This window comes from Ovis aries, chromosome 3 (assembly GCF_016772045.2).
Source record: "Ovis aries strain OAR_USU_Benz2616 breed Rambouillet chromosome 3, ARS-UI_Ramb_v3.0, whole genome shotgun sequence".
NCBI classification, from domain to species: Eukaryota; Metazoa; Chordata; class Mammalia; order Artiodactyla; family Bovidae; genus Ovis; species Ovis aries.
The window spans coordinates 143,170,785-143,186,116 of NC_056056.1; the positions used below are offsets into that span (position 1 = coordinate 143,170,785).

Consider the following 15,332-nt stretch of genomic DNA (forward strand, 5'->3'; position numbering starts at 1 on the left):
ACTTTACAATACTGTATTGGTTTTGCCATACATTGACATGAATCCACCACAGGTGTACATGCGTTCCCAAACTTGAACCCCCCCCCCCCACCTCCCTCCCCATAACATCTCTCTGGGTCATCACCGTGCACCAGCCCCAAACATGCTGTATCCTGCGTCGGACATAGACTGGCGATTCGATTCTTACATGATAGTATACCTGTTACAATGCCATTCTCCCAAATCCCACCCTCTCCCTCTCCCTCTGAGTCCAAAAGTCCATTATACACATCTGTGTCTCCTTTGCTGTCCTGTATACAGGGTCGTCATTGCCATCTTTCTAAATTCCATATATATGTGTTAGTATACTGTATTGGTGTTTTTCTTTCTGGCTTACTTCACTCTGTATAATTGGCTCCAGTTTCATCCATCTCATCAGAACTGATTCAAATGAATTCTTTTTAACGGCTGCAATATGGTTTTATATGTAAAACTGTGATGTATTTGTATTTTATTTTTCATCTTTGTTGTTCAGTCACTTAGTCATGTCCAGTTGTTTGCGACCCCATGGACTGCAGCACGTCAGGCTTCCTGTCCTTCACTACCTCCCGAAGCTTGCTCAAACTCATGTCCATTGGGTTGGTGATGCCATCCAACAATCTCATCCTCTGTCATTCCCTTCTCCTCCTGCCCTCAATCTTTCCCAGCATCAGGGTCTTTTCCAATGAGTCGGCTCTTCGCATCAGGTGGCCCAAGTATTGGAGCTTCAGGTTCAGCATCAGTCCTTCCAATAAATATTCAGTGTTGATTTCCTTTAGGATTGACTGGCTTGATCTCCTTATAGTCCAAGAGACTCTCAAGAGTCTTCTCCAATACCACAGTTCAAAACCATCTTACTCGATATAATTTTCATTTTGTTCTGTTACTCAACATTTGTTTCAATCTTAGCTTCAACTTAAAATTATTCAAAACTATCATTCATTTTGCCATCATTTACCTATCCTCTCTTTGCATTTTGGCTGGCAGAAAAATATTCTCTGAGTTCTTGTATATTCAAAATTGTTTGTCTATTGTCTGTACGTAAAGGATAGTTTGGGTGGGTACAATCCTTGTCTCATGTTTTCTTTCCACAAGTATGTATATTAAGGATATCATTCCACTGTCTTGAGATGTTGAATATTACTGTGGAGAATATGAATATAACTTATTTATTTTATTCTCATAAACAATATTTATTTTATCTGATTGGGTAAAAACATTTCTATTTGTTTTAAAGCCCAATAACTTTATTAGGAAATGTCTGCATGTTGACCTTTTTTGTCAGTTCTTTTGTAGCCAGTGTGTCTTTCTAGATACACTGATTCAGGTGTTCTATTTCAACAAAAGCTCTCCTGAATCATGACTTGAACAATTTTTTTTTTTTCTGTTCTTCTGTTTTTCTTTTTTTTTCAGGGATGACTCAAAATTCATGCAGTTGATTTCTAATACTTATCTTTTATTTCTTCCTCTCGAATCTATCCATTCTCCTTTCCTTCTTTTCTTTCCTGCCGTAATTTCCATTTCAACATGGTCACTTTCCTCATTTTTCCAAATTCTTTATTTCTTAATATTCTTCAATTTTCTGTTAAACTGTTTTCAATTTTGTTTTAGTTGTGATGTTCCCCCAACTTCTTTTCTGAATTTTGCTAGAATATATTTTATTTCTTCCTTTTGTCTTTCTATACTGACCCTCATTTCTTGTATTTCTGATTTGAGGTCTAATTTCAAAAGAAATCTCTTCATTGTTTTATAATTAATTCTAAAATATTTGGTCACAGTTTTTATCTGCCCCATAACCAGACTTCTCTGACATTCTTTTTTCCAGTGGTAGGTAAATTTTGATACTCTTTCCCAGCTTGCTTCTTAGAGTATATTTGCATTTATTGTGGGCAATCCTTAAGGAAGAAAAGCCATCTTTGAATTAACTGAATTGTTCTGGACCAGCTCAGCTACTTGTTGGGGTTGAGAGGTGCAGTAGCTTTCCAGCTACTTTCTTTCTGTCTTATCACAAAGCTTCCTATAGCTCTGGCTTCATCTTATTGTTTGCATAGCCTGTTTCCTCTGCTTCTCTTGACAAAACATCGTCTAGGAGAACTCCTGCTAATGAACCTGCCCACATACTCAACTTTTGATGTGTCACACAGGGTCTATAATTTTCAAAAAAAAAAGGGTGAATACTCATCTTAAGAAAGTGTAATTTTCACTCATATTACTTAATATCTGTGCTGGCCAAGCCTTCCTTCTCCTTTGTGAATATTTTATTTATTTCTTTTCTTTATTTCTTTGTTTATAGTAACTGTTCTATAAGCTTGGAGTTACCATTATCCTTTGATTTTTTAAAAGAAATTTCCAGAAGAAGGCAAACTATCCAAATCTATGCAGCAGCGTTCATCTTTTAAGTCGACTTTTCCATCATAATGGAACAATATGAACTATGCCAGTCTTTAAAGACAGTGCATATGCATGTGAGACATTCTACACGAATAAGGAAAGAACCACCCAAAAGAATCAGAAGTGATAGTGCCCTTGGCTCTTATAGGATTAGAAACAGTGTCTGTTCCCAAACCAGACTGGAAAACCTTTCCATTCATAAGCATTGATGTACACAGACAGCTCTTGCCTCTAATTAATTATTATTAATAACAATACATAAGGGCAATAATAATCCCTATATTGAGCACTGCTTCACTGTTGCTTGTGAAGTCGCTCAGCCATGTCTGACTCATTGTGACCCCATGGACTGTAGCCTATCAGGCTCCTCTGTCCATGGGATTCTCCAGACAAGAATACTGGAGTGGGTTGCCATTTCCTTCTCCAGGGGGTCTTCCCAACCCAGGGATTGAACCCAGGTTTCCCGAACTGGAGGCAGACACTTTAACATCTGAGCCACCAGGGAAACCCTGTGTTCAGTCGCTCAGTCGTGTTCGACTCTTTGCAACCCCATGAATCGCAGCACACCAGGCCTCCCTGTCCATCACCAACTCCCGGAGTTCACTCAGACTCATGTCCATCGAGTCAGTGATGCCATCTAGCCATCTCATCCTCTGTCGTCCCTTTCTCCTCCTGCCCCCAATCAGGGTCTTTTCCAATGAGTCAACTCTTTGCATGAGGTGGCCAAAGGACTGGAGTTTCAGCTGTAGCATCATTCCTTCCAAAGAAATCCCAGGGCTGATCTCCTTCAGAGTGGACTGGTTGGATCTCCTTGCAGCCCAAGGGACTTTCAAGAGTCTTCTCCAACACCACAGTTCAAAAGCATCAATTCTTCGGCGCTCAGCCTTCTTCACAGTCCAACTCTCACATCCATACATGACTACTGGAAAACCAAAGCCTTGACTAGATGGACCTTAGTCGGCAAAGTGACATCTCTGCTTTTGAATATGCTATCTAGGTTGTCATAACTTTCCTTCCAAGGAGTAAGTGTCTTTTAATTTCATGGCTGCAATCACCATCTGCAGTGATTTTGGAGCCCCAAAAAATAAAGTCTGACACTGTTTCCTCTGTTTCCCCATCTATTTCCCATGGAGTGATGGGACCAGATGCCATGATCTTCGTTTTCTGAATGTTGAGCTTTAAGCCAACTTTTTCGCTCTCCTCTTTCACTTCCATCAAGAGGCTTTTTAGTTCCTCTTCAGTTTCTGCCATAAGGGTGGTATCATCTGCATATCTGAGGTGATTGATATTTCTCCCGGCAATCTTGATTCCAGCTTGTGCTTCTTCCAGTCCAGCGTTTCTCATGATGTACTCTGCATAGAAGTTAAATAAGCAGGGTGACAATATACAGCCTTGACGTACTCCTTTTCCTATTTGGAACCAGTCTGTTGTTCCAGGTCCAGTTCTAACTGTTGCTTCCTGACCTGCATACAGATTTCTCAAGAGGCAGGTCAGGTGGTCTGGTATTCCCATCTCTTTCAGAATTTTCCACAGTTTATTGTGATCCACACAGTCAAAGGTTTTGGCATAGTCAATAAAGCAGAAATCGATGTTTTTCTGGAACTCTCTTGCTTTTTCCATGATCCAGAGGATGTTGGTAATTTGATCTCTGGTTCCTCTGTCTTTTCTAAAACCAGCTTGAACATTTGGAAGTTCACGGTTCATGTATTGCTGAGGCCTGGCTTGGAGAATTTTGAGCATTACTTTACCAGCATGTGAGATGAGTGCAATTGTGTGGTAGTTTGAGCATTCTTTGGCATTGCCTTTCTTTGAGATTGCAATGAACACTGACCTTTTCCAGTCCTGCGGCCACTGCTGAGTTTTCCAGATTTGCTGGCATATTGAGTGCAGCATTTTGACAGTATCATCTTTCAGGATTTGAAATAGCTCAACTGGAATGCCATCACCTCCACTAGCTTTGTTCATAGTGGTGCTTTCTAAGGCCCACTTGACTTAACATTCCAGGCTGTCTGGCTCTAGATGAGTGATCACACCATTGTGATTATCCGGGTCATGAAGATCTTTTTTGTACAGTTCTTCTGTGTATTCTTGCCACCTCTTCTTAATATCTTCTGCTTCTGTTAGGTCCATACCATTTCTGTCCTTTATCGAGCCCATCTTTGCATGAAATGTTCCCTTGGTATATCTAATTTTCTTGAACAGATCTCTAGTCTCTCCCATTCTGTTGTTTTCCTCTATTTCTTTGCATTGATCACTGAGAAAGGCTTTCTTATCTCTTCTTGCTATTCTTTGTAACTCTGCATTCAGATACTTATATCTTTCCTTTTCTCCTTTGCTTTTCACTTCTCTTCTTTTCACAGCTATTTGTAAGCCCTCCTCAGACAGCCATTTTGCTTTTGTGCATTTCTTTTCCATGGGGATGGTCTTGATCCCTGTCTCCTGTACAATGTCACGAACCTCATTCCATAGTTCATCAGGCACTCTATCTATCAGATCTAGGCCCTTAAATCTATTTCTCACTTCCACTGTATAATCATAAGGGATTTGATTTAGGTCATACTGAATGGTCTAGTGGTTTTCCCTACTTTCGTCAATTTAAATCTGAATTTGGCAATAAGGAGTTCATGATCTGAGCTACAGTCAGCTCCTGGTCTTGTTTTTGTTGACTGTATAGAGCTTCTCCATCTTTGGCTGCAAAGAATATAATCAATCTGATTTCGGTGTTGACCATCTGGTGATGTCCATGTGTAGAGTCTTCTCTTGTGTTGTTGGAAGAAGGTGTTTGCTATGACCAGTGCATTTTCTTGGCAAAACTCTATTAGTCTTTGCCCTGCTCATTCCGCATTCCAAGGCCAAATTTGCCTGTTACTCCAGGTGTTTCTTGACTTCCTACTTTTGCATTCCAGTCCCCTATAATGGACAGGACATCTTTTTGGGGTGTTAGCCCTATGTTGGGAAGCCCAAATGCACTGTTGTTGAATGCATTTTAAAAGTAGAATCAGAAAGGATCTAACTGCATCCCAGAACAAAGTTCAGGAAGATTTATAGGAATACAAACACATGTAGCACCCCAAAATGTAATATTCACAATATTCACGAGTATAATATTCACATCCATCAAAAATTATCAAACACTCAAAGGTGCAGGAAAGTATGACCAATACTGAGGGGAAAAAATCAATTAGTCAAAACTTGACTAAGAATTTTTTTCATATGTTAAAAACAGACGTCAAAAGGATGACTGCAACTGCATTTCATATGTTCAAAAAGTTGAGTAGAGGCATGTAAACTACTAAAAAGACCCAAGCTAAAGTTCTAAACTATAGCTTGTGAGACAAAAGATACATTGAATAGGATTACTGTCAAACTAGACATTGCAGAAGAAAAGACAAGTGAATTTGAAGACAGCAAAAATAAATAAATAAATAAACCAAATGAAACATGGAAAGGAAGAAATAGTATTTAAAGAACTGAGCCTTAAAGAGCTGTAAGACAATCTCATTCAATTTCATATACGTATAATTAGAACCCTTAAAGGAGAAGAAGGAAAAAAAATACATTTGAAAAAATAATGGCTCCCAAGTTAGAACATTTGATGAAAATGATAAACTTGCAGTCCCCAAAATTCAATGAACTCCAAAAGGAAGACACATGAAAAAAATTACCTCAGGGTACACCACAAACAATTCACACAACAATAGTGATCAAAAGAGAAAAATCATAAAAACAGTCATTAACCCCATATACAGAGGATAAGAATGACATATCTTTATTGGCAAAACACTCAAGGAAGAAGAAAGTAGATCAAAATCTTTAAATTATGAAAGAGAAAGAAAAAAATAAACCTCAACTGAGACTACTATTCCCAGAAAAAAAAGAAGAGAATAGGAAACAAATAGCACAATGTAAATATATAATTATATTAAGTATAAATGGCATAAATATCATAATTAAAAGAGAGATGATAAGATTGGCTGATCAATTCAGTTCAGTTCACTTGCTTAGTTGTGTCTGACGCTTTGTTGCCCCATGGACTGCAGCACGCCAGGCCTCCCCGTCCATCACCAACTCCCAGAGTTTACTAAAACTCATGTCCATCAAGTTGGTGATGCCATCCAACCATCTCATCCTCTGTCGTCCCCTTCTCCTCCCACCTTCAATCTTTCCCAGCATCAGGGTCTTTTCAAATGAGTCAGATCTTTGTATCAGGTGGCCAAAGTACTGGGGTTTCAGCTTCAGCATCAGTCCTTTCAATGAATATTCAGGATTGATTTCCTTTAGGATGAATTTGTTGGATCTCCTTGCAGTCCAAGGGACTCTCAAGAGTCTTCAAAAGCATCAATTTTTCAGTGCTCAGCTTTCTTTATAAGTCCAACTCTCACGTCCATACATGACTACTGGAAAAACCATAGTCTTGACTAGATGGGGCTTTGTTGGCAAAATAATGTCTCAGCTTTTTAATATGCTGTCTTGGTTGGTCCTAACTTCTTCAAAGGAGTAAGTGTCTTTTAATTTCATGGCTGCAGTCACCATCTGCAGTGATTTTGGAGCCCCCCAAAATAAATCTGTCACTGTGTCCACTGTTTTCCCATCTATTTGCCATGAAGTGACAGGACCAGATGCCATGATCTCAGTTTTCTGAATATTGAGCTTTAAGCCAACTTTTTCACTCTCCTTTTTCACTTTCATCAAGCGACTCTTTAGTTCTTATTCATGTTCTGCCATTAGGGTGGTGTCATCTGTGTATCTGAGGTTATTGATATTTCTCCCAGCAATCTTGATTCCAGCTTGTGCTTCATCCAGCCCAGTGTTTCTCATGATATACTCTGCATATAAGTTAAATAAGCAGGGTGACAATATACAGCCTGATGTCCTCCTTTCCCTATTTGGAACCAGTCTTTTGTAAGATTGGCTGATAATTTTCCCTAGTTCTCCTAGATTATAGAAATTTTGGTACTTACACAGCATTTGGTGATGGAGGATACTTCCTCAAACTCTGTTTATAGTTCTTCTTCACGTGATGCTTATAATCTAGTTTTGTTTGCAGAGAAGTAAATAGACAATTAGAACATAGGTTAATAAATCCTTGGGAAGTGGAGCTTGGTTTTTTTCTGTATACCTGTATATGAATACTGCAAATAACAATGGTTTAAAAGTTATTAATCCAATGGCCACAGCTTGTACTATTTTAACTACAATAATGAAAAGTTTCCAGATCTGCTACAACATATAGAGTTTCTACTTAACAATTGGTCATTTACAATTAAAAATTAAACAGCAACTCTGGGGGTCTCTTGGCAAACCCATTTTCTGTGCATTTACCATTTTCCAACTCTTTCCCCCTGTTAGGTCAGTGGTTCTCAACTGGGGCCAATTTGTTTCCCTGGGGGCACATTTGACAACGTCTAGAAATATTTGGGGTTGTCACAACAGGAGTGAGGTACTCCTGGCATTGAATGCATAGAGGGCAAGGATATTGATAAACATTCTAAAATGTACAGGGGAGCAACTCTATAACAAAGACTCACTCAGCCCAAAAAGTCGATGGTGCCTTAGTTGAGAACCTTGCACCTGAGTGACCATTCATCCCAGTTTGCTCAGCATATCCCGTTTTCACATTGAAAGTCTTGCGTCTCAGAAAACCCCCCAGTTTTAGGTAAACAGTGGAGAAAGATAAACCTAAACCCTACCTACTAATACTTGAAAAGCAGTCTGTATTCACTTAGTTGTTCCTTTTGGTATGAATGCTCAGTCTCCTCTTGTAACACAATAAAAATCATAGTCAGCACGAACAAACATTAAGCACATATTTTGTTCAGTAGTATGCCAAATATGTTAGCTCTCTTAGTCACCTTAACAATCGCCTGAGATAAATATCATTGCCTCCATTTTACAGTTGATAAAGAGTAGGCTTATAGAGTTTGAATACATTCTTGAACTTTACACAGCTGGTCATGGTCGAATTCAGATGATAAAGCAAGGTCTATCTTGAGTATAGTGCACATATATCCTTGCTCTGAAAGATTGGAATTACTTCTTCCACACTGTGCCAATATCATAACATAGTTTGTATTTATAATAATAATTGTTGGCATTATAAATCAAACAATACATTTGATATAATTATGGCTTTATTTTCCAAGTTGTTGTTGGTTATGACTGTGCTGCATGAGATTTGAGCTAGTATGAAGAATATAGTCTTCTCTTTAAAAGTATGGATTTTGAAACCAAAGAGATTTGATATGTGATCTGGGTTGAATTACCAAATTTCTCTAAGTCTCATGGGGGGAAATGCATAAATAAATAAAGTAACCTTTCTAAAGTCCCTTGTATAGTGCTTGGTATGTCAAAGGAATTCCATAAGTGGTAGCTATAATTGTCCATGTGGAGAAATGTTTGATTTAGGTGGCATAGATTAGTTTATTCATGACATGTTCACCAGTAGGGAAGGAAAAAGGAAGAGAGATAATGCAAGATAATAAAGAGAGATAAGTAAATGTTGTGATATTCTTCACAACAGTTCTGGTCTGGAATAATGAAAAAATTCTGGTGTCAGGGTTTTTAGAAATCAGTCAGTTACTTAGATACTGTGTAACATTTATCTTTTATAAAAGGAAAGAAATAATGCTCTTTACTAAACACTGTGCAGATTATAATGACATAAAATACATATCCCATACATCTTCCTGCTTCTTTAAAACAAGAAAAAAACAGTCCTGTTCCTAGGACATTGTTTCCAAAAAGTTACAGCAGATCAAAAAAAAAATCAAATGCTCCACTGCAAATACTACTTTGAATGACAAACATTCTGTGATGAAAATGAAATATTTATTTTGCCTGCAGTCGGCAGTCATAGTCAGTTAAACAGGTGCAGTTCTATTTTCTGTTATTTGTATGAAGGTAGGCATGGCACTTGGGCTTCCCAGGTGGCACTAGTGGTAAGAACCTGCCTGCCAATGCAGGAGATGTAAGAGATGCAGGTTTGATCCCAGGGTTGGATAGTACCCCTGGCAGAGGGCCTGACAATCCACTCCAGTATTCTTTCTTGGAGAATCCCATGGACAGAGGAACCTGGTGGGCTACAGTCCATAGGGTTGCACAGAGTCATATGACTGAAGTGATTTAGCATGCACACACAGGCATGGCTCCTAAGGTAACGATGCATTCAGAGCTGCAGGGCAATTGGAATGACTCTAAATTACAGTATACTGAAGGTAACCACCAAATAGTTGTGGGTCAAGTCCATTTTTGCTTTGTTTAGAGTAACAGTAGGATTAATTTAGAAAAACACCATGAGGAGTCTGTAATTCTGTGATGAATAAAAATGACACTTGTGAACAAGGGGTAGATGAGAAGGGGATGGATTGTGAAAGAATTACCATTGTCAAGCTGGGTAATTTCCTTGGCAAAAGTAAAAATCTTCCTTGGACAAGACTTCCACATTTGTGATGAACAGATGGACTAAGGGCATGAAACAGAGGCTTGTTATGAGAGGTCAACTCAGAGTGAACAGTATTTTCATTGTTGAGAGCTCAGAGGAGAAAGGACAGCCAGGGACTAAATTGAGAGTGTATTTCTTTATGTTTGTGAAGATTTATTCATCTAATTCCTTTATTTTTTATACTCATACTTTTTCTCTCCCTTAGTTGGATTTGGAGAATATCTGACCACTGCCTCTCCTTTTTTTTTTTTTTTAAAATATATTGGTTATTGAGAGGAGCAATATGGAACCTGTAAATTAAACAGGTGGATTTGGGTAATGAGAAAGGAGTTCTGAAATGATGACACTTTTTGCTGCCCCTGAGCTTTATCCAGCTTAACAAACCACAAGATGACACAACTGGGTTCAGAGCTACAATAAATGCTGAGGAAGATAACTGTGAATACATGGGGCTATTTGGGTGTTATAAACAAAGGGCGTATGAATACTGTGAAAGTATCCGCAGGAAGTCTCATAAAAGCAATGGCCCATAGACAGGAGTAGATCCAAATTTTGTGGTGGCTGATATTTACATAATTTGGTGAGGCCCTTTATGCAAAATTAGGTACAAAAAAATGAATATTGAAATTAAAAAAAATGATGACTACTCTAACTTTAGAGACTGCGATCCTTTTCTGTCGTTGTTGAATTTCTTTAGGTGATTGTCAGAAATTCTCCCCAGAAGTGTGTTGATTGCACCTTTGCTTTCCACTCTAATACTGAAACTCTCAACAACTCCTCGGGTGCACAAGGGGCCCTGCAAATGAGGCCTGGCCATTAAGCATCATTGGTAGCATCCTCTGCCTATAAGATTTTCCCGCTGTAGTTTACTTTATCTTGCTTGAGACGCCTAACATTACCATGATGCATAAATAACAGAAACTTTTCATCTGATGCTTGCCATTTCGTTGTAGGAACTAAAACCTCACACACCTATCCCCTATCTGGACCTCGGCCGCGCAACTTGAGTCCTAGGTTTTACGGGTACCTGGATGGTGTCCAACTGGGCCTCGGGCGACTCACCACGCTGCACGCCCACAGCGGGAGCCCTGAGGGACCGCACTCCGCGTGCGGCTGGGAGCTGGGGGCGGGCAGCTCGCTGGAGGGCGAGCCGGGGCCGCGCCTCCCTCTGATTGGCCCGGCGCGGCCCCTGGGGGCGGGCTCTCCCCCGCGCTAGCCGGGCCCGGGGTGGCTCTCTTGGCACCGTTCCTGCTAGGTCGGCTTGCTTCCTCGCGCTGGGCTGGACTGGTATAGAGGGCTTCTGAGGGCGGTGCGGGCGCAAGAAGCGAAGCGAGGCTGCGGAGAGCGAGCCGGGGGCTGCGGGGCTGCAGTGAGATGAAGCAGTGGCTCAGGGAGCGAAGACTGGCAGTGTGGCGCGACGGGCCGGCCCGGGGCCGAGGCTGCTGCTCCGGAGGCTGCTGAGACGCCGCGGCGGCCGGCGTGGAGAGCGACAGGCGAGAGGGAGGAGAGGCAGCGGAGCGCTGGGAAGCCGGCGGGGCGGCGGGCGGCTCGAGTTGGCCTCCCCGGTCGGGATCCCCCGGGTGGAACCATGCGGGTGGTCAAGTGGCTGACGGGGCTGCTCTACCAGCTCTCGCTCTTCATCACCAGGTCTTGGGAAGTTCACTTCCACCCCAGGCAGGGTAAGGTCACCGCGGGGCGACTTCAGGAGCGAGGTGGGGCGAGGGCCAGAGGGGGCGGGAGGACGGAGGCGGGGGGGAGCGACTCTGTCCTTTGGGGGACCGTAGCCCTGCCGGGGCTCTCGGGACTCCGGGATCCGTCAGCCCGAAGCATCCCCGGAGGTTGCGGCTATGCGGGGTTTCTAGGAATCGCGCGCGCAGGGACCACGTCTCCCTTCGGGGACCACGCGGCGAGGGCGCGAGGGGCAGGATGGCGAGGGCGCCAGCGGGCACGAGTTGGCGGCCACAGGGAGGAGAAGAGGGACGCGGGAAGGAGGTGGATGCTGAGGACCCTGAATGTCAGAGTCCCTGCTTGGGGAGGGTGGAGAGAATCGGGGGTGTGGGAAAGCAGGCAGGCACACTCACAGAGCGCACGTGTGTGTGTGCGCGCGCGCTGGCCAGCGTGTGTCCATTTGTCGCGCCCGGCCGGGAATATGGGGACCTGGGGCCTCGGCCCTTTGGAAAGGAAGTCTGGTTGATGAAGTTCGAGGCTGGGAAGTTGGAAACGGGTGGGGCTCAATGGCCGTATCCCTGTGATTGCAGAAGCCTTAGTGAGGACACTGGCCTCCTACGAAGTGGTGACCCCCGCGCGGGTCAATGAGTTCGGCGAAGTATTCCCGCAGAGCCACCACTTCAGCCGGAGGAAGCGCAGCTCGGAGACTCTGGAGCCCACACCGTTCAGAACCCACTACCGAATCCGCGCCTACGGGCAGCTCTTCCAACTGAACCTGAGCGCCGACGCGGCCTTCCTGGCTGCGGGATACACCGAGGTGCACTTAGGCACCTCTGCGCACCCGGCGGAGGAGCGCAGCGCGGCGCCCGCAGACCTGCGCCACTGCTTCTACCGCGGCCAGGTCAATGCTCGCGAGGATCACACAGCCGTCTTCAGCCTCTGTGGAGGCTTGGTAAGCGCCCTCCGCTCCCTGAGCGTTTTCTTGGGATCCAGTTCAGTAAGCCGAACATTGGCTTTTCCTGAATGCGCGGTTGGGGGACCCAGGCGATCAGAGTGCGCCACCAGAGGGGTTAACACCTAGATGAACCCAAGCCAGAGGCCACTCCTTCCTGCAGGGGGAGAGGGATGTGGAGGATCAGCCTGTCCCTCTCTGCTGGGCAAAACTGACCCTCTTTTGCAGAGCTGTGAGAAAAAGTGTCAGATGCTGAGCAAGTCGGGGAGGCAGGCGGGGCTCTTTGCCCTCGTGTGAAGTGCGGTTTCCAGCAGGAGGGCAGGCTTTTTCACTTACACATCCATGCTGGACTCTGTTGAGACCAACACCCCTGAATTTACTTAAATATGTTCTTTGAATGAAGAGTGATAGAAGAAAAAGAGAATGAATATAGGGTTTGAAAAGAGTTGGGTTCTTTTTGGCTAGTGTGGGGATAATCATTAATCTGTGAATTACAGGATAGGGAAAAGGTTGAATCTGTCTGTTTAAAATGTACACTTAAAAATGTAGAGCATCTACGAAGATCTGGTGCCAGCAAATGAGAAATGACTATCAGAACGACAAGAGCAAAAGATGTGGATTTTGTAAAAATCTCATTGTAGAGAGAGGAAATAAAATGAAATATTGGATTCTAAAACAGAGGTTCTAAACCTTCTTTCTTTTCTCCCCATCAACTTTTTCAGCATTCTAGAGGAAACCCAGGACCTCCTGTCAGCATAATTTTACTGTGTAAAATAGCATACATGTTCTTTAATTGGCTTTCTTTTAAATACTAACAATAATCAAAATGTTATAAGTATTAGAAATTGTGATGTCATAATACTTCCTTCTTTATTAATGTATTAAATAATATCTGTTGGGGAGAAGACTACTTCTATACTTTTGTGGTGGTAATGAGAATAAATAATCCAGATAGTTTCATATTGCATTATGTTAGTGCTGAAGTAGCTATTATTTTGGGGCTTCCCTGGTGGCTCAGTGGTAAAGATCCCAAGAGACAAGAGACATAGGAGATGAAGGTTCGATCCTTGGGTTGGAAAGATTCCCTGGAGAAGGGCATGGCAACCCACTCCAGTATTCTTGCCTGGAGAATCCATGGACAGAGGAGCCTGGAGGACTATAGTCAGTCCATGGGGTTACAAAGGGTCAGACCTGTCTGAAGCAACTGAGCACGAATGTGCAACTATTCTTTAGTTGCTAACAAAGTCACAATGTCTGTAGTTTGTAATTGAAGGAAATGTTAAGTATCAGAGGTTAGGGAAAATAAAGATGTAACACTTTTCTATTCAAGTTCACAGAACCTTTAGTTGTGAACACTTAATATTAAAACATACACGAACTTAAGTTTGTGTTCAAGAAAAAGACACTAATAATTTGGCTACAGGATTCTCTTCAAGTATTCTGGCTTTTGTTGGTCAAAATTTAGAAGAGTTTCAGAACATCAACATTATTTACTTTCTGATGAAGTAGAAAATTGATAACAGTTCCCTCTAGGCAAAATATAATACTTCCTTCCAGGGTAATTGATGTAAGATGTCTTTCTGGGTGTGAGTATTGGTCATTACTAACTAGATTTGGAATGTCTCTTTGTTCTTTTCCCTGCTATATATATATATATATATATATATATATATATATCAAGGTATTGATATATAATATCAAGATATTATATATATATATATCTCAAGGTATTATATATATAATTATTATTTTGATTTATACATACAAGGAATGCCATGGACAGTTTTCTTTCCTGCTATAGATAAATGTAAAATTCAATATCAGAATGGCAGAAACACGCTAATATTTATACAGCCATCTACAGATAAAAGGAAAGAAACATATTCTCTTTTCTAGAAACTTTCAAAATGTTTGGTTTGTCTGGACAATTCTAGATTTACTACCACAAATTTGCCACGGTCAGTATGTTTTCTTGATTTAGTATTTAAGGCATGAAAAAAAGTCCAGATGGGAAACGTTATTAGGAATGATGTTTCTGCTCACATTGACTCATAATGTTGGTGTAGTTCAAATTATTTTTCAGCATCTCCTTTTTGAAAATGTTTTTAAGTCTTAACAGAAGTTCATCCTTTCCTCTCACTTCATCAATTAGGACATAGTTGTCTAGTTATACTGTGTTATTAATTTGATTTATGTATGTACTTTGCTTTTGATAGACTTACTGATATTATCAGAGTTTAATTTGATTTAACATTTAAAAACATATTTTTCATACCTATATAACTCAGCTTTATCTCACTTTCTTTGTATGTGTAAGTCTGTGTTGAAGACATCAGTCATGGCAGAGATAGAAAATTTCTAGTAACACAGAAAATAACTAGAGGTACCAGGATCTAAAAAACTTTTAGAAGTGTCATGAGGACCAATTATAAGTCTGAATCACTAATGAGATTATTGACATTTCTTTGAATTTTTTTCACTTATGATATTAGTACTATAGCAGATATTAGCTATTATTTTGGGCTTCCCTTGTGGCTCAGCTGGTAAAGAATCTACCTGCAATGTGAGAGGCTGGGGTTTGATCCCTGGGTTGGGAAGATCCCCTGGAGAAGGGAAAGGCTACCCACTCCTATATTCTGGCCTGGAGAATTCCACACACTGTATAGCCCATGGGGTAACAAAGAGTCAGACATGACGACTGAGCAGCTTTCCCTTTATGATTGTTTTATTTCTACTTCGATTCTCTCCTTAGCATTCTTTAGAATGATAGTTCCGTCAGGTGGCAGAATTTCTCATAGGCTTTAGAGTCCATTTGTTATAACACCAGATTTCTTTTTTTAATCTCAGATTAGTCTTTAGATT

The 15,332-nt window shown here is 41.4% G+C and overlaps 1 protein-coding gene across 1 annotated transcript in view; it reads left to right on the plus strand.

The window, feature by feature from the left end:
* Positions 1-11,103: 11,103 nt before the first annotated feature.
* The window catches only part of ADAMTS20 (ADAM metallopeptidase with thrombospondin type 1 motif 20), a 201,558-nt gene continuing 197,329 nt past the window's right edge, over positions 11,104-15,332 (plus strand). Inside the window, exons 1-2 of the mRNA XM_004006435.6 lie at positions 11,104-11,529; positions 12,109-12,470. Coding sequence (XP_004006484.2) covers positions 11,439-11,529; positions 12,109-12,470 — 453 coding nt within the window. The 5' untranslated portion in view covers positions 11,104-11,438. The remainder of the gene's footprint in view (positions 11,530-12,108; positions 12,471-15,332) is intronic.